Consider the following 18,140-nt stretch of genomic DNA (forward strand, 5'->3'; position numbering starts at 1 on the left):
ACGGGCCTAGCTGCCCTGCGGCATGTGGGACCTTCCCTGACTGGGGCACGAACCCGTGTCCCCTGCATTGGCAGGCGGACTCTCAACCACTGTGCCACCAGGGAAGCCCGAAACATCTTAATTTTGAATTCCTGGAGATCTGGAGCTATAGCTTAGGTTTAAGATAAGATACAGCTGTGTGGTTCTAAGCTCCATGCCTTGGGCTGGGTTGCTTAATAAGCATTTATATTTGACTGTATTTGGAGGCCTTTAGTTAAATGCTGACAATCGTTCTCCCCTTTGTTAGCTCATCGGTTGCTGTGAACTTTTTAATTTTTTTAAATTAAAAAATTTTACCTTACCTTTCCAAGTTTCCGTGTCTTTTCTCCTGGTTCTCTGTATCTGGGAAAGTTAGAAGCCAGCCTTTCCTTCATTAAGAATAGCATGCCTACTCCCATGATTTTTAAGATTGTCAGGGAAATGTTGTGAATAGGGGTAAAGAACCTTATTTTTACATTTCATTTCACAGTAAATGTTTTATTTTCAATAATGGAGGCAGTTTGTAGTTGCTGTCACCATTAATTTCTTGCTAGATGTTTGCTAAGAGGATCGAGTACAGAAGTAATATGTAAGTTTACAACTGCAAATAAAGTCATGATGTCAAATCTAAACAAGGGAAGGGGGAGGGCAGAGAAACATTCTTTCTGAGAAAAAGCAGGATGTGGACTCTTTCATCAGCATCACCCTTCTATGAGGCTGTTTGTTTCCATGTTTGCAGAAAGAAATAAGTGGACACTAGGCACTTTGTAAGGTGACTTCCAAATGTTATGTCATTTTTTTTCCTTAAAAGAAACCTGTGAGGCACATTATTTTCTACTGGATGAAGAAAGGGAGGCTTAGAGAAAGGAGTATCTTGTCTACATTTACACAGGGATTAAATGGCTGCATCAGCGATTGAACACAAGCTGGCTAGATTCTGAAGCCCCTCGTATACTAGGCATGTTTTTTCTGGTGTCTGTCCTCTTTCTACTACACACATTGCTGTGAATAAAGGAGACAGAAGTTGGTATTAATGGAAGTTTGTCCAGATAAATTAGGAGTATCCTTTAACTTGGTAACTTTATAGACTGGAAGAGAACTTGGGGCTAGAACCCACAGAAAATACCTGATTTATAAAAGGATCACCGAGGTGACCACTTCATTTCACTGAACGTGATGTTTGAGGCCAAAATGTTGGGACTTGATACAAGAAAAATAGTGGGTTAGTGAGAAAGATACCAATGTATTCCTTCAGTATTTATTTCTTTAAATAGCTACTGAAAATAATGCATTTTAAAAGATATGATTTATTGATACTGTTTCCATTGCATTTTCTGGGCAGAATTCCATTTTTTATGTTAGAAGAAAATGCATAGTTATAAGTCTGCGGGGCTGTAAGCAGAAAATTGGCACTCTGAGATTTGATCATGTGGTCAATGGCCCCAGGCATTTAGTAGAGACATACCTAAAAGATAGTTTCAATTTTTTAAGGTGTAAAACCTGTATACCTGAAGTTAGAGTGTTCCCGTTTGGGTAACAGATCATCCCCAAACTTAGTACGTTCACAGATTCTGTGGGTCAGGACTTTGGACATTATCCAGAGAGGGATGGCTTGTCTCTATTCCACAGTATTTGTGGCTTCAGTTGGGAAGAGTGGACAGCTGGGGAAACCATCTGGATGGGTTTTCACTCATATGTCTCGTATTTTTACTGGTGGCTGGCTGGGGTCTATCCTGGTAGTTGGAGGTGTTGACCAGAGTACCTAGATGTAGTCTGCCCAGTCTGGGCTGGCCTTTCTTACAGCGTGATGGCATCAGGGTGTCAGGGTTCTTACACAGTGACTCACATCTTCAAGCTCAAATGTTCTAGCAAATGAGATAGAAACTGTACCATGTTTTATGATCCAGTCTTGGAAGTCATCAGGCATCACTTTTGCCCTTAAAGCACTGAGAAGCCTATCTAGGTTCCAGGAGAGGGGACATAGATCCCTCCTTTCAACTGGAAACAAGTCCAGGTTCCATTGTAGAAGACCACATGAGATGGGCGATACCATTGTGGCTATTTTTGGGGAGATATCATTTGCCCAACAGAATATTAGGCCATACAATGTGGGTTATCTCTCTTATATAGGACTGGAGATGACTGTATTCATGCCTCCTGTCATTTCTTTCTATTTATAGCCTAGCAATAGCTTCATGTCCATGGTTACTTCTCAGGTTTTTACCTTTCCTCAGTTTCATGTTGCTGTATCTCTCATTAATAAGTCAAGGTAATCTAATAACCTCTAAATCTCTGTGGATTATTAACAATACAGCTTTATTTTTGTTTAGTCCTTAGGGGAGGAATGGTGTTCCTGCAGTCATTTGAGGATCCAGACTTACTTCATCTAATGACACCACCACCCACTAAGGGCTCTGAATCCTCTATTAGGCCCTCCGCAACTGGCATAGATAAGACACCCTTCTCTTAACTGCCTAGTGTTGGTCATTCATATCACCTCTGTTCATGTTTTGTTGGTGACAGCTAGCTAGTCATATGGTCCCCTCTAGACTCAAGGGCAGACTGAGAAATACAGTCTGGAGTGTGTCCAGGGAGAAAGGCAAGGTGTGAATATTAGCTACATCCGCTACATTTGCCATGTTTGCCATCTCCTCTCCTCTATCCCCCAGGCTGCTAAGGAACCTGGAGCCTAAGCATTGCCAGAAAAGTCAAGGGTAGAATGAAACTAACCAAGCAACCATTTATTCAGTTTCTTTTAAAGTATATCAGTTTGCAAAGTAGTATTGGAATTGTAGGAATTTAGACCTGAGATTATTAAAGGTTATTTAGTTCAGTGGTTTAAGACTATTGACACCATGATTTCCTCATTGTGTTTGGAAGCAGATTGCTTTCATCCAAACAAACTTATGGGAAACTCCAATTTATCTAACAGATAAGAGTGAAGCTGCTCTGGTTAAAAAGAGGTTGCATCCCCATCCTTCTCCTCTGTGCTGGCCCCGAAGGCTTTTCCAAAGAATCCTAGGGCTCTGTGGATCAGATCTAATCACTTTCTTTAACAGACATGAGAAACCGGGGCACAGAGAGGCAGAGACATATTTACCAAAGATTACATGGCTTGTCTATAGCAGATTGAAGGTTGAAATCACATCTTGGTATCCTTGGGCCAGTGCTCTTTGTATTATTATTTACTTAAAAATTGTGCCATGGCCTCTTTTCAGTACACATAGTCCTTGAGCCCCTGGCCTGAGGTAGGACATAATATACCTTCCTGGTATTTTTGGCTTCTTCTCTTCGTTATCCCAGTGGTGGGCAAAGGGCCAGGAGAGGGAAAAGAGCTTCTCTAGGAATAGCTATAGCATTTCTCTCCGTAGATGATGATTTCCTCATACTGTGAGGAATGGGGGCTTGCACTTGAGTCCATCTGTTGATGGACATTTAGGTTGCTTCCATGTCTTGGCTACTGTAAATAGTGCTGCTACGAACATTGGGGTGCATGTATGATTTCCTCATGGTGTGAGAAATGGGGGATGCCGTGGCATCGTGGGGACCAGGGTTGGGGGCTACCTGAATTCACTTGCCCTCTGACCCTGATAAGGTCATGTCACTGTATCTGGAGGGGAGCACAGTGTGGTGGAAACAACATGGGCTCTGGAATTCAGCAGACCTGGATTTAAATCTTAGGAGTTAATGTGACTTGGGGCAAGGCATTTTCTCATTTGAGCCTCAGTTTCCATACTTCTCATGTGAATATAATTACTGGCATTGAAGATTGTTGGCAGAATTAGAGGTAATATACTTGAAGCCTCATTACACAGTAGAAAGTAATGGGATGTTGCCATTGGGAGCATCCACTTGGTGTCTGTCAGACCGAGGTTTAAGTCATAGATCTGTCACCTGTATGAGCTTCAAATCTTAAATTTCTTTTCCGTAAAGTGAGGTAGTGGTTAAAAGCGTGGACTTGGGAGGCTGCATAAAGCAGGATCCTTGGAGCCAGACTATTCCCGTTGGAATCCTAGTTTTGCTCTTACCTAGCTGTGTAGCCTTGGGAAAGTTATTTAATCTGTGTCTTGGTTCTGTCTTTTATGAAATGGGGATGGTAATAGTTGGTAATATTTGAGGTTGCAGTGAAGATTAAATAAATAAATATTTGTAGAATAGTGCCTGGCACGTAATGCTGTGGAAGTGTCCGTTAAAGCAAATAACAAATAGATAAATACCTCATAGGATGCGATAGAGATTATTTTGATATGAAATATAAAGACCTATAGTCATTTTCTGGTAATAAGCACCATAGGTATTGACTCTTATTTTTAAATGGAAGTATAGTTGATTTATAATGTGTTAGTTTCAGATGTACAGCAGTGATTCAGTTATACATAGATATATCTGTTTTTCAGATTCTTTTCCATTATAGGTTATTACAAGATAGTGAATATAGTTCCCTGTACTATACAGTAGGTCCTTGTTTATCTATTTTATGTATAGTAGCTTGTATCTGCTAATCCCCAAATCCTAATTTATGCTTCTCCTCCCTTTCCCCTTTGATAACCGTAAGATTGACTTTATGTCTGTGAGTCTATTTCTGTTTTGTAAATAAATTCATTTGTATCATTTTTTTTAGATTCCATATGTAAGTGATATCATGTGATATTTGTCTTTGTCTGACTGACTTCACTTAATATGAAAATCTTTAGGTCCATCCATGTTGCTGCAAATGGCATTATCTCATTCTTTTTTAGGGCTAATATCCCATTGTATATATGTATGTATTGTGTGTGTGTGTGTGTGTGTGTGTATATATATATTTATATATATATATTTATATCTTCTTTATCCATTCATCCGTCGATGGACATTTAGGTTGCTTCCATGTCTTGGCTATTGTAAATAGTGCTTCTATGAACATTGGGGTGCATGTATCTTTTTGAGTTAGAGTTTTCGTCTTTTCTGAATATATGACCAAGAGTCTTGCTTGGCTATTATTAAATAAGTATTAGCTATATTGTTAAAGGTAGAATTAACCTTTCCTGAGGTCCTACAAAATTCTAGACCATATGCTAGGAAATTTTTCTTTTAATCATCTTTGGTGTTTTTCCGGATTTGGGGGAATGGTCCACACAGGTGCTTCCTATACCTGTGATGATTTGTTTCCCCTTACAGAAAGTAGTTAGTGGCCTGCCTGGCTTTTTCCCTGTCCCAGTAATCCTGTCAGGGACACACATTGGGTAGGAGTGGCCTTGTTTCCCAAATCCATTTTGCCGTGACCTCCCCACCCAGACTTCCAGGGGGTGGTTTTTCAGGGGCACAGGAGAGCTGTTGTAATGTAAGCCAGTGCTACAGTGACTCTGGAGCTCTTTGGGGTGTTAGTTATTTCTCCAGTAGTCAATATATATCCTTGTGGAATCGCTGGAAAAAGAGACTTTTTCTTAGAAACTTTTTGTCTTTACTAATGAATTAGCACTGGATACCATTTTATTTTATTTATTTATTTAGTCGTGCCACTAGGCTTGTGGGATCTTAGTTCCCTGACCAGGGATCGAACCTGGACCCACGGCAGTGAAAGCACTGAGTCTTAACCACTGGACCGCCAGGGAATTTCTTGATACCATTTTAAAATTAACTTTTGCTGTTTTCATCCTCGTATATGGAAAAAACACATTCATCCAGCAGTAACCACTTCAACATTTTGAGTGTGTATAGCTATCTTGTCGGTCTGTCTAATATTCTCAAGAAATGGATTCCTTGGTATAAGTTTTCAGGAAAATGACAAATATTTTAATAAAAATAACTTTGTTGATCTTAATCTATTTATGTCATTTGGAATTATTGTTCCTAAATTTTATTTATGAATATAACATGGGATTCAGGTAGTCTTGTGAAATTTGACTTCAGTTCTTAGTAACTGATTGTTTTTAATACTCAAGGGTGGGCTTTGGAGAATTATTCATGCTGATTCTGAATAGGATCTGCCTAGCACTTAAGCAAGGGCTTAGGTTGAAAAAATTGAGCTATGTAAATACAGGATGGGAATGATTCACCCTCATAGCATCTTGTATCAAAGGATTTGTAGTATTAGATGTTTGGAAGTCAGTGTCAGCATTAGAATGCAGTCAGGGTTGTCTACAGCCCAGAGGAGGAGTCTTTATTCCTGGATGCTGTATTTATGGTGGAAACTGATCCATTTTACCATACCTAGATTGTGGTGACCAAGTTGGGGAAGGATCTGGAAAGAGGAGTTAAGACAGCACCCTTGACCAGGAAGGACTCAGTCTGGGTGGGAGACAGGAGTATAAAAGAGAGAGCTGGGGATGCTTGGTCTGAAAGAGAACACTTTGTAGTGACTATCATTGCTGTTTTCAAATATTTGAAGGAGGCACAGGTTTTTCTGGGAGCCAAGACAGTTCAGTAGAACAGCACACTTGGCTGAGGTCCCAGGCTAAGGGGAGAATTGCTGCTCGCAAAATCTGGCTGGTAATGTTATCACCCATACAGCCGCCCCTTCCTGCAAACTCCTGGGAGGACCCTAAGGCATTTGAGGCCTGAAGAGAGAGGACTGTTTGGGGGCAGAGAGCTCACTAGACACTGGCTTAACCATCTCTTCCAGTGGCCTTCCTTTCCCTGCAAGCACCACATGGCTCTTACTCACTTGCTCATAACATCCCCTTCCTCACTATGACTAGTTGGCCAGGAAGTAAAGCAACACCTGGTGTACTCTACCACAGTGCTGCTTAAATTTTAATGTGTACATGAATCATCTGTGGATCTTATTAAAATGCAGATTCTGACTCAAGTGGGTCTTGATTGGGGCCCCATAAGCTGAATTTCCACAGGTGATGATGCTGCTGATCAGTGGACCATCCTTGAGTAACAAGGCTCTACTACAAAGCATGAGTCTACCCTTTAGGCTACAGTCAAGCACTGTCAGGCCAAATGGCCACCTCCTCCATGTTGCTTTCAGGACTAAGCTATATATCTATATTAGCAGAGGGTTACTGCCTGGAAATCCTGCCTTTTTCCCTTCCCAGCACTCATGAGACACTTTCTAAAAAAAAATAAATTTATTTACTTATTTATTTTTGGCTGCATTGGGTCTTCGTTGCTGTGCACGTGGACTTTCTCTAGTTTCAGGGAGTGGGGGCTACTCTTTGTTACGGTGCGCAGGCTTCTCATTGCAGTGGCTTCTCTTGTTGTGGAGCATGGGCTCTAGGCATGCGGGCTTCAGTAATTGTGGCTCATGGGCTCTAGAATGCAGGCTCAGTAGTTGTGGTGCATGGGCTTAGTTGCTCTGTGGCATGTGGGATCTTCCCGAACCAGGGCTCGAACCCGTGTCTCCTGCACTGGCAGGCAGATTCTTAACCACTGCACCACCAGGGAAGTCCCTCATGAAACACTTTTATCCAGATATCACTTAGCCATCTGGTTTCTTTGTCATCTCTAGGGCCACTTCTGCAGTTATCCAACTTTTTTTTTTTTTCTTTTTTTTAATTGCCTGAGAGCATTCTCAGGCCACAGGATTTGGCCCTGTCTGCAGGCCAGAAATGCTGGGGAATTACTGTCACCTGTAAGCAGTTCTCAACTCTAACATTTTTTTTTTTTTAATTAAACACATCATCTTGACTTTCATCCAAGTTGTCTGAGATACAGCAGTTTTTGTATATGTGCATGATGCTGTCAGATACTTTACCCCAAGACACAAGTATCCATTTGCCTAACATTGGGGCACATTTGTTTTCTCATAACTGTATATTTGTGATTATCCCAAGGTACCCACTTACTCCAATTCATTGCAAAATGATCTTTAAAAGATCTGTTTATAATACATTGAGCATTTGCTCAATGAGGCCATAACCCCAGGGATAATGATCAAATCTTGTTAAATGTATATGCCTCTCTTTCTTTTTCTTTCTTTTTTTTATGATTCAAGTTATCTGGAGTATTTTTGATTGTCATTGATTGAGGTCTTTTCAAGATCATGTCTCTTCCCCCAGCAGTAGCTTTTTGGTCAGAATAAAGTGATTGAAAGTGTTCTTATGATGTGTTGATCTTGGTATAGTCTCAGGTGTCAGGTCCTACTGCTTTTCAATACAGGAGCTGTGTGGTCTCTGGCAAGGTACTTAATATCTCTGATCATCTGTGAACTCATCTGTAAAATAGTGATGATAATATTTACCTTGAAGAAATTAAATGAGATGTTTATGAAAGCACTTGGCCCATTTCCAGCCCATGCCAGTCACTTTTAAAATGACAGCTTTGCCTCCCATTTGTTTCTCTTAGGCCAATTTCTACCTTTTTTAGAGGGAGGGGCACATATTTTATTTCCTTTTTCACTATTCTCAAAGCATCTTGAGAACAGGATCTGTGTTTTAAATCCTATCTTAGCTTTTCACTATGTGTTCAGTCATGATACGAATAAATTAATGAATGACTAGATAATCTCTAAGGTTTTCCTGACCTTTTAAGTCTTCTGATTGTTCGATCCTTCCAGTGTTCTGGCTACTTAGAAAAAAATTGGGAAATTCTCTTAAAATGAATGTCTTCTATATTAAGGGATTTCCTCCTTAGTAGTCTTAAAAACTATGTATTATATTATTACTAGTAAGTAGGTACCTGGGCCCAGGAGTCGGCTGCAATAGTATAAGTAACATTTTCAATTTGTCATCTTGGGCCTGATTCTTTGTATAGTGCAAATGAGATAGTCGGAGGCTGGTCTTGATTTTGCTTCCCCTGCAGTGCTCTCTTGGGAAGATCTCTGAGAAAGATGAGCAAGAAATGTGCATTTGTTTTCATATGTGACGTGAGATTTGGAAGTTATGCATAATAGAGGCTGAGTTTCATGATATATTCATCTCAGTCCTCATGGAAGATGCATTTTATGTTCTGGATTAAATGCGCCCGGGCTAGTGGGGTCAGGCCAACTCAGTGGATTAGAGGAGAAGCAGTAGGTCCTTGCAGATCTTGGGATTGAATCTGGTTATCTGTCTAGGCGAGTAGTTCTTGAGTTGTCTGTATGAATAAGCTGCTGGGAGATAGTGCCAGTTGAGGCCATCTTTACTACTTTGTCCTGTGCCTCTGGGATGTGCACCAAACTGGTATAAAGTGCATAGACTATCACATCTAGACCTGAGTTTAAATCCTGGCTTGGGTATGTTACTTAATTCCGGAATCTCAGTTTTTTTTTAAATATTTCAAAAGGGGTAATATCAGTCTTACAGGTTTTCGTGAGTGATAGATTAGATAGTATATGTCAAATGCCTAGTGCAGTGCTCAGCAGTGAGATTGGGCCCTGTGTTGATGATGATCATGGTGACACATTTCAGAAGGGACACATAGGAGACTAAGTAGGCCTGCCAACCATGAAAGTATCAGCCCTGGTGTGTGACTGAGGAGGGTCCCAAAGTTGGCTGCCTTTTATGACTAAGGTGCAGACTACAGTGGTGATGCTAAAAGTTTTTCATGGATCTGGAAAAAGAAGGTAACAATCTGGGGGAAGAAAAACTTAATTGTATGTTTCATTCCATGAAATTTTGAAATACTGACACATATGTGAGTAGCTTCAAACTTTGCTCCCCTATTGATTATCTAAGAGTTGTTCTTCACTTATAGCTTCTTGTCCAGAGGGAAGTAAAAAAAGAAAAAAAAAAAAGAAAAAAAAGCCTTACTCATCTCTTCTCTGACAGTTTATTTCCATTCTGAACTATGCTTAAGCGACACTGCACCAAGCTTTGCTAATTAGCTTGTGGCCTGTCACTCACAGCGGATCATTCAGTCTCCATTTCAGGGCTTCAAGCTGTCACCGTGAGGGCTCTCAGACAAAAGGTGAATTGGGTTCCATACCATACAATTGGTTGTGGATTGTGGTTCTTTGCGTCAAGCTGAGCTAATTTTAGATTCTGGGAACCCTGGTAGTAAGTCATGAGGATTGATGATGGCTGTGTAAAATAAAACACCTTTTTGTTCTTTACATACAGCTATTTCGAACTGGAGAGCAGTGGTCTGAGGGATGAGATTCGATATCACTACATACATAACGGCAAGCCCAGGATGGAGGCACTTCCGTACCGGATGGCTGACGGACAGTGGCACAAGGTCGCACTGTCAGTTAGTGCCTCCCATCTCCAGCTCCACGTCGACTGCAACAGGTATGACTTTGCCTTTGATCTTTTGTGATTGTGCCCTTGAAATTGAGCAATGGAGAAGGAATAAAGCCAACCCCCTCCAAGCCTTGCTGGGAAACAAACCAAGGGACCGTAATCGTCATTTAACATACCGAAATGGGCCTTTAGGCGTGCTGGAGTGACCAACCGTAATATGTTAAGAAAACAGTTCATTAAAATGGAAACATATCTGGCAATTAGGTAGAAATGTACAAAAGGTTGATTATAGATGGGGGAATATTAAGTGCACCTCGGTGTACTCCAGGTGCCAGCTGGAATTCCATGGAGCTGTGATCACAGTTAACGGTGATATATTGTTGTTGAGTTCGTTCCACTTGGAAGCGAATGAGCTGGTCTACCTTCGAATGAATCTGAGAAGGCGGTGCTAGTGAAGCGACTATTCTATTCGACTTCATCTAGCACAGCTTTGCTTAAATATTTTTTCCAAATGGCAACTTCTTAAAGAGGCTGTTCTTTGAATCTTTTGGAATTGATTTCGTTTATCCTCTGCAGAGGAATGAGCCTCCCAGCTTGTCAGAGGATGGCAGGACTATTTTGAAGTCGGGGCTTTCGCAGGAGGTTGTGGGTTGGGTTGAGAAGGAGATAGTGGCTCCCGTGTTCGTCCCTGGGCAGGGAGGTTGACTGCCAGCTGAAGAAAGGATGCTGTTGGTCTCTGCTGGATCACTTGGGGCTGGACAGCTGGATGATGGTGGTCAAGGGGAATATTTTGATTTCTCCACAACCCACTGGAAGTCCTTAGGGATAGTGATCTGAGTCCTATGATAGAGAATTTTTGGTGCTGCAAGGTAGCTATGAATTGTTGGTTTTCATTAATGATACTGTCAAAGTTCAAATGATTGTTCGGCCACAGAACTTGTTCTCTTGGGCCCAGGATAAGGTACAGGCACGTTGGGGACAGCCTCCCTTCCGGCACCCAATAGAAGGAAGCATAATCCAAGGTCAGTCGGCTCCACACTGCATTTCTGATGAGATGATACTTCAATATACTTGCCATTCCAGCTCTGCAGTCTGTTTTACAAGAGGACCTGGAGAGGCAGAGAACAGAAACTAGTGTCAGGTTCAAGGGAAGTCCCGCCATCTTAAAGTGAGTCTTGGCACAGTTTGATGTCATCTATTTCGGGCGCTTTCTGGATTTTTCTGAAGAATCGTGGCTTCAACTAGATGTAATGTGTGTGCCTGGACCACGTTTCCATAGAAACCACAAACTCCTTTTTACCGTGGGCTGGGCCGTCTGGATAAAGCCAGCCCTCAGTCACTACCTCCACTTCCACCTTCAAGAGCTTATGGGCTCTTTCAATTCTCTAGAACTAAAGTGGCCTGTCAGGGAGCACGCTTGCTCCCCCCTACCCACCACTCATGCTGCCCCAATGGGAGAGAAGAAGGGTCCTGCATGTCCCCCTGTGCCATAGGCCAGAAAGGAGCCTTGAAGTCCTCGTTTACTAATTCCCAAATGAAAAGTCCTGGAGACACCACTGTTTTCTTGCTTTGCAATTTTTTTGCTTCCTCTTTTCAAAAGTTTTATCTTCTATTTCCCCATATTGTCCTCTCCAGAGAAGAGTCAAAAGAGGAGAGAGGATATGTCTCTGGTAATCGAAGGTTTCCTGCCTTCAAAATGCTCTGGTCCCTCTGAAATAGTCTCCTCTGCCATCCTCAGCCACTTGTTAGCTGTGGGAATTTGGGCACAGTAATATCTTTTCATCTCAGTTTTTTAATTTGTGAACTGGGACTGTTAGTATTAGCACATACTTACAGATGCTAATGTTAAAAAAGATAATTCACATAAAGTGCTCTGGGTGGTGCTTGGCCTTTGGCACCCAGTACATGGTGGTGGTTGTTACTCTTATATTATTATTTATTCTGCACATCTGTGGTGTCTCTTCGTCTCCAAACTTTCATTTACTGTATATCCTGGCCTCTGTACCAGGAAAGTAGGGAGAGAACAGGAGAGCTGGAACCCACAGTATGCTTTCGGGTCAGCCCTATTTATACGGAATGGATTGAGGAGATTCTAAATATTATTTCCCTCCTCTTGAAAAATTTTGTACTTTGGTTCATGACATAACATGTTTTTCTTTATGTAAGATCTTAGAGGGGAAAAAATAAAGTTGTTGCCAGTTAATGATTTATGGACCCAACACAAATGGGAGAGAGGCTGGGAAAGACTGGGCCATAGAGGAGGTAAATTTTGATTTTGGTGTAGGAAAAGTCTAGAAACAGAGTTCCCAAACCTGACTACACTTAAGAATTACTGGGGAACCTATAAAAAAACGTATGAGTAACCGGGTGCCATCTCTGACCTAGTGGATCAGATTCTCTGAGGGTGGAACTATATTCTTCATAAGCTCTCTGGGTAGTTCCTAGGCAGGCAGGTTAGCCTTGGTGCATGGACTCACGTTTGAAAACCCGTGGTTTAAGTAGAGGGGGCGCCTGCGGTTTCCCCAAATGTGGGAAACTCGACTGCATAGTTTGTGGTAGTGGGGGACTGCGTTCGTGCTTTCCCCTGAAAAAAAATAGAGAGTGGGTAGAAGCTGGAGGACAGGCTGGGCTGCAACAAATAAGTGAGGGACCCTGGAGGTCCAAGTACCTGAAGCAGATCCCCAGTAGGAAGGAGGAAAGTTTAAAGGTGGGCTAGTGTCTGTTACATGGAATAAATGTATCTTCTTCAGAAGTTTCTTGCTAGCCAGCACTGCTTCATTTTAGGGTGGCAGAAGCTCTGGTCTATTGATCAAGATGCTGCTCGACTACTTATCTAGGCCACCCTCACAGAGAGTGAATTCCTGAAAGGCTGATTTTTATTCTCTAAGCTATGTATTTCATACTGCCGTGAGATTCTTCCTTTTTGATTCCTTTACCCTTAAAGTTACACTGTCTTATTTTTCTCAACCTGTCACCTGCTAGAGTTGTTCTGGGTAGATGATAAATGGTGATGTGATAGATAATATTTATTGGGTGTTGACTATGCTAGTGACAGTGTAAAGTGCTTTACATAGATGAATTCATCACTCAGGCTGTTATTTTTATCATTAAAAAATGATGGAGCTGAGGTTACGTTCTATTTCTGCAATCCCGCTACTGCTAAGTGGCAGCTCTAGGATTTGGACCCGAGTCTTACTTGCATGCCTGTTGTAACCACTAGCCTATTTAGCCCAACGGGAGGGACTATTGTCACTGGACTTAGAATAGGAGGGAAGGCAAGAGCCAGACTCAGTGTTAGCAGTTTGTTCTTTATTTCTAGTATTTTTCTCCCCTTGTCTTATATTGCCAGTCTTTGGAGTTGTCTGGTAAGATGTGGAATCTTACTAATGGAACCCATTGCCTTGGCATAAGGGAAGGGACCTCCATCTATGATTGCACATCTACCATAGGCCAGCTAATGTGCTAAGTATAATAGTCCTTAGGACGGCCATGTGGTGTGGGGGCAATTTCATTAGACCCATTTTACAGATTTGGAATTAGAAAGGCTCCAAGGTGGTAAGTAACTCAGTCTCAATCACATAACATAAAAAGCATAGAGCCAAAACTGTGAACCAGGATCTAACTCCCCAGCCTTGTCTTCTCTCCTCTCTGCCTCTGAAGTTCATGTCCTTCCCAAGACAAAGTTATAACCATGCCAGGAAGTCTTCCCAGGAGAGAGAATCTACAGAAGGTCCAGCAACCATAAAAACACTTGAAATCAGGAAGAGAAGATTGCCAGGCAATTCCTTTGCTCTGAGGAACTGGAATGTAGCAGGATTTTCTACCTTTTTTAGCATGGAGAAACAGAGACCTTTCAGACCTAATAAATTGTCACAAGAAAAGAGACTGCTATTTTGGTTGGTAGTTTAACACTTTCTGCTTGCTATTGAGACACAGTTTTCTCCTTGCTTCAGCTGTTCAGCTGAGCCTAGTTAGAAACTCCCAAAGTGTGGGTAGCAGATCACTTCAAGCTAGAAACATAAAAGGAACCACTCAGTTGGGTGACCAGCCTGATTATCTCCACTGCCTTAGGTTTTTCTTTAGCTGCCTTGCTATTAATAGTTGCCAACAAAGCTGAGAAGGAGGCCTGAACTAATCTTCCTCAGCTTCCCCTGCTCCATTCTCGGCTCACCCTGTGGCCTGTCCCCATTACTCAAAGCCCACAATCCATTGACATCGGGTATTCAGGGCCTAAGAGTTCTTTCATCACAAAAGGGATTTTCTTTCCTTCTCTTTATTTGGTAACTCTTAATTTTCCATCAATCAATTTTCAACTTTCAATGAAAGTTGAAATTTAAATTTTCAACTTTCAATGAAAGTATTGGACACACTATCTCTGCCAGGCTGTGGAGATACAAAGCATTAGGAGTTCTTGCCATCAGGAAATCCATGGTTTATTTGTCCAGCACTTTTGAATTCTGAAGCCACCAGGGCCCCCCCCAGTGATTGGCCCTGGTCCTTGGATATCAGGAAAATCGTGGACTCAGATGGAAGCCTTGTGAGCAGGCTGTTCTGACAACTCATAATAGCATCTGAGCAGGAGAGAGAACTGAAAAGCGTTACTCCCAGCATCTTGGTCTTGAAGTGACAGTGGAGGAATGGACTCAAAAGTGTTTTCCATTCAAATGGTACATGCATCCAGCCTTCAGCCAGAACTTTCTGCCACATTCAGGTCTCCCCACGCAAATCCCACCTCCTCTTGCCTCACTGCTGGAAAAATTTCTCTTACACAGTCCCCTTGTAATGGAACTCTGAACTCTCACCTCATTTGTTCAAATGTGCACAGGTAGACAGAGCGCACACACACACACACCTGCAGCCCGGTTGTCACTCTGACCGTTAATGATTATATTCTAGACAGTAAACATATTTAGATTTTACTTCTAATGCACGCTATTTATTCACTGAAGAGCACATTCAATGTTTCCATACAACTGATTTTGAAGAACGTGCAGAACCAGAAAAACAAACTTACTGTAAATCGCTGAACAAGTCAGTAATTCAAGGTTCCTCTTGAATATTTCAGAGTAACTTCAGGATGTGAGCATGTGTTTATATCTCTAGGTTTTTCATAATGAAATATGGTGACACGGCATCTTCTTTCCAGAGAGCTCCTAAAGTATTTACAAACAGCATATTATTAAACCACACATTCCTTAAGGTAGTTAAGTCAAGTATAATGTACTCCACTGTCTTTTATACAAACATTTGCACTGGAGGAAGGAGGGGGAAATTAAGAGATGACTATCAAAGGCCAGTGCTTCCAAAGGAGCCAGGCCAAGATTCTCAGTCTCCTGCTTCCCCTACTGACAGATTATTTGCTTCACAAACAGGAACACATGCACACAACTCATCATCAAAATTAAAACTGAGAATCCAGCATATGCCTCATGTCCAGCGAACCCGGTAGCACCAGATCTTCTGTCCAGGAAGAGATGACAAGCAAGCTAGGAAGATAGGATATAACCCACGTGTAAATTTACGTAACAGTACAAGGCGACAGTACAAGGGATGTTGTAAGTGCACGATGGATTGCTAGATTTCTGCTAGAGACAATCAGGTCTGGGAGACAACAGGAGGAAGAGCTCCTGGGGACATGGAGTAGCCTCTCAATTTCTTACCATCCCAGGTGAAAATGCATGACAATTTCTGCAGCTTTACAGTTTTTGCCACTGTGTGATGTGATTCCATACCAGTCACATGAGAACTGGTCTTGGAGTGAGGTTCATCTTATAAGCGTTACACAGCCAGTCATAGTGCTGGTGAGAGAAGAGTGTGTATGGGTGAGTGGATGAAGTTGGCGGTGAGAGAAAGCCTTCAGGAAGAGACAGAGAAGGAAATATGACAGAGGGGAGGACAGGGGAAGAAAAGCTGTTCTCAGGTGACCAGGCATATGGGCTCTGTGGTCTAACCTAAACTTGTAGCAAATGCTGGACCTTTGTCTTGGTTTTGCCATTTATGAAATGTGACTTAAATGCAATGATGCAGGGGTATGAAATCAGGAAATCTGCCTCTTAGATTCTTTGAAGATTCCTCCCATCCTCTTGTCCTCTAATCCTTCCTCCCTCCCTATGCCAGAAACTGTGCTTGCATCTGTAAAATGGGAGTAATAGTAACTCTTCTACCATATGGTTGTTGTAGGAATGTAGCAAGAGAGTGTGTGCAAAATCCTTAGAAAATTTCAAGCTACTATATGAACACACAGCATCATGAAGTACTATAAACATATACCATCATATAGAAAAGATGTTAGAGTATCATATTGAAAATGAATACAATTTAGTCAGATTTTCCCCTGTATAAAAACAGTGGCTCGTGTCCCATGGATGAGGATCTAGTGTGTAATGTGGATCCATGGTGCAGTGTAGGGTTTGAGGTCAATCAGGCCCCTGAAGTTATTCTGACTGCCAAATCCTAGGCATGGTTCTCCAGTAGTTTGTCTTTTAGTTCTATGGTAGGTACTGCAACATCATGGTGCATGACTTTTATGCCAACACAGTCCCTTTAAAAATAAGTAATTGCAGAGTTTCTTTAAAAATATGTAACTGAGGCTGAATGGGGAAGGAAACATCCCCTCCAATGTAATACGATCTTTTGTTGGTCCTGGAAGGGCTTTGAGAATGTGGCATGGCTTCTTTCCTTTTTTACTTCTGTGAGAGAAGAGGTTCAAAGATTTACTTCCCTCGTCCTCAAGCCATGAGCCCAAATTGTCAGAGCTCTTAGGAGGAGATGTAAATAAAGCCAGGTGAATGAGGAAACTAATATGTTATAACTTCCTGGGTCTCCTAAACAAAATAGATACTCTTTGCTTCTCTACTTTGAAAATCTGGCTTTTTAGCACAAAAACATTCTGGATTGAAAACTTGAGCTGAAAGAAATTGTTAAATTTATATGACCCTAGGAAATTCATTTACTGTCTTGGGCCTTAGCTCCCTAGGTATAAAAAGAGGGGCTAGGACCAGATTATTTCTAAATCTTCTTCCACCTCTACTCTTCTGGGCATCTCTCTGATTCTAGCTCAACACAGTGCTTAGTTAGGGTATGATTTTTTTTTTTTTTTTTGCCTTCAGGACCCTGGAGAGCAACCCAGCATGCCACCTTCACAGGGCTGCTTCTGTAGTAGACCGGCAGGGGGTTTGCAGTCATCTGAATTGATACCTGGGTTGACAGTGCAGCATGCTGCTGGAGAGCAAAGATTACTTACCGTAGCTGCCCAATCTTTTTTTTTTTTTCTCACTTGCCTCCCTTCTTGCTGGAGTAGATGCCGAATATGCATTTTTGGATCTAAGGCATGTTGGCATTTTGTTCTCCACCTTGTGTTCTTTCTTTCTTTCAGACATGTTCTGACCCAGACATGTTACAGCAGACAGCCTTTTTGGAGGGTACAGGCTGCCCTGGCTATGGAGGCCCTGGTAGCTTGGTAACCTACAAGATAGAGCAGTGTACTGTAGTCAGCAGATGATGGATAGTTGTGCTGTTAAAAAACATAACACAGCCTCTGAATACTGAAGGAAAAAAAAGCCTTTGCTGCTGCCAAGCTGTAACGACTTAAATAATGGGAGGGAATGGATCTAACGGTCTAGGTAGCCAATGTAATACAGTCCATGTTGTAGATTTTTTTGGTAGAGAGTGGCTGCTTAATTGTTAAGGCAGCTCAGACATTATCATGTTGGCTGTCTCATTCTGGCTGAGACCCTCACACTTCAACTCATGCTTTGTACCCTGTGGCTTATTCATCCCAACCTCACTAGGTGGATTCCAAATTTAACTTTGCCCTATCTTCTAATGACATCAGTATATAAACCTATTTCTACTTTTGTCTTTTCAAAAATCTTTATCTTTTCCTCTTGTTGCCTGGTGGGTTTAAATATGCTTTTGGTCAACCGTGGCCTCAGTGGCAGAGAGAGGTAGGAGGTGAAAGGGTTAATTGAAATGGATAATGAGAGAGTGGCCTGCATTTCCCCCTATCCACCTGCACTCCTGAGCTTTCAA

General features: G+C 41.8%; 1 protein-coding gene across 3 annotated transcripts in view; it reads left to right on the forward strand.

The window, feature by feature from the left end:
- NELL1 (neural EGFL like 1) overlaps positions 1-18,140 on the forward strand; it is a gene marked incomplete at both ends in the record, with an annotated part of 913,276 nt that overhangs the window by 118,552 nt on the left and 776,584 nt on the right. For 2 of the 3 annotated variants that reach the window (XM_082626303.1, XM_082626304.1), the window contains one exon: positions 9,987-10,157. The exons of the other annotated variant lie outside the window; for it this stretch is intronic. In XM_082626303.1, coding sequence (XP_082482429.1) covers positions 9,987-10,157 — 171 coding nt within the window. The remainder of the gene's footprint in view (positions 1-9,986; positions 10,158-18,140) is intronic. 3 annotated transcript variants of the gene reach the window in all.

This window comes from Mesoplodon mirus, assembly GCF_964341445.2.
Source record: "Mesoplodon mirus genome assembly, chromosome: 7".
NCBI lineage: Eukaryota > Metazoa > Chordata > Mammalia > Artiodactyla > Ziphiidae > Mesoplodon > Mesoplodon mirus.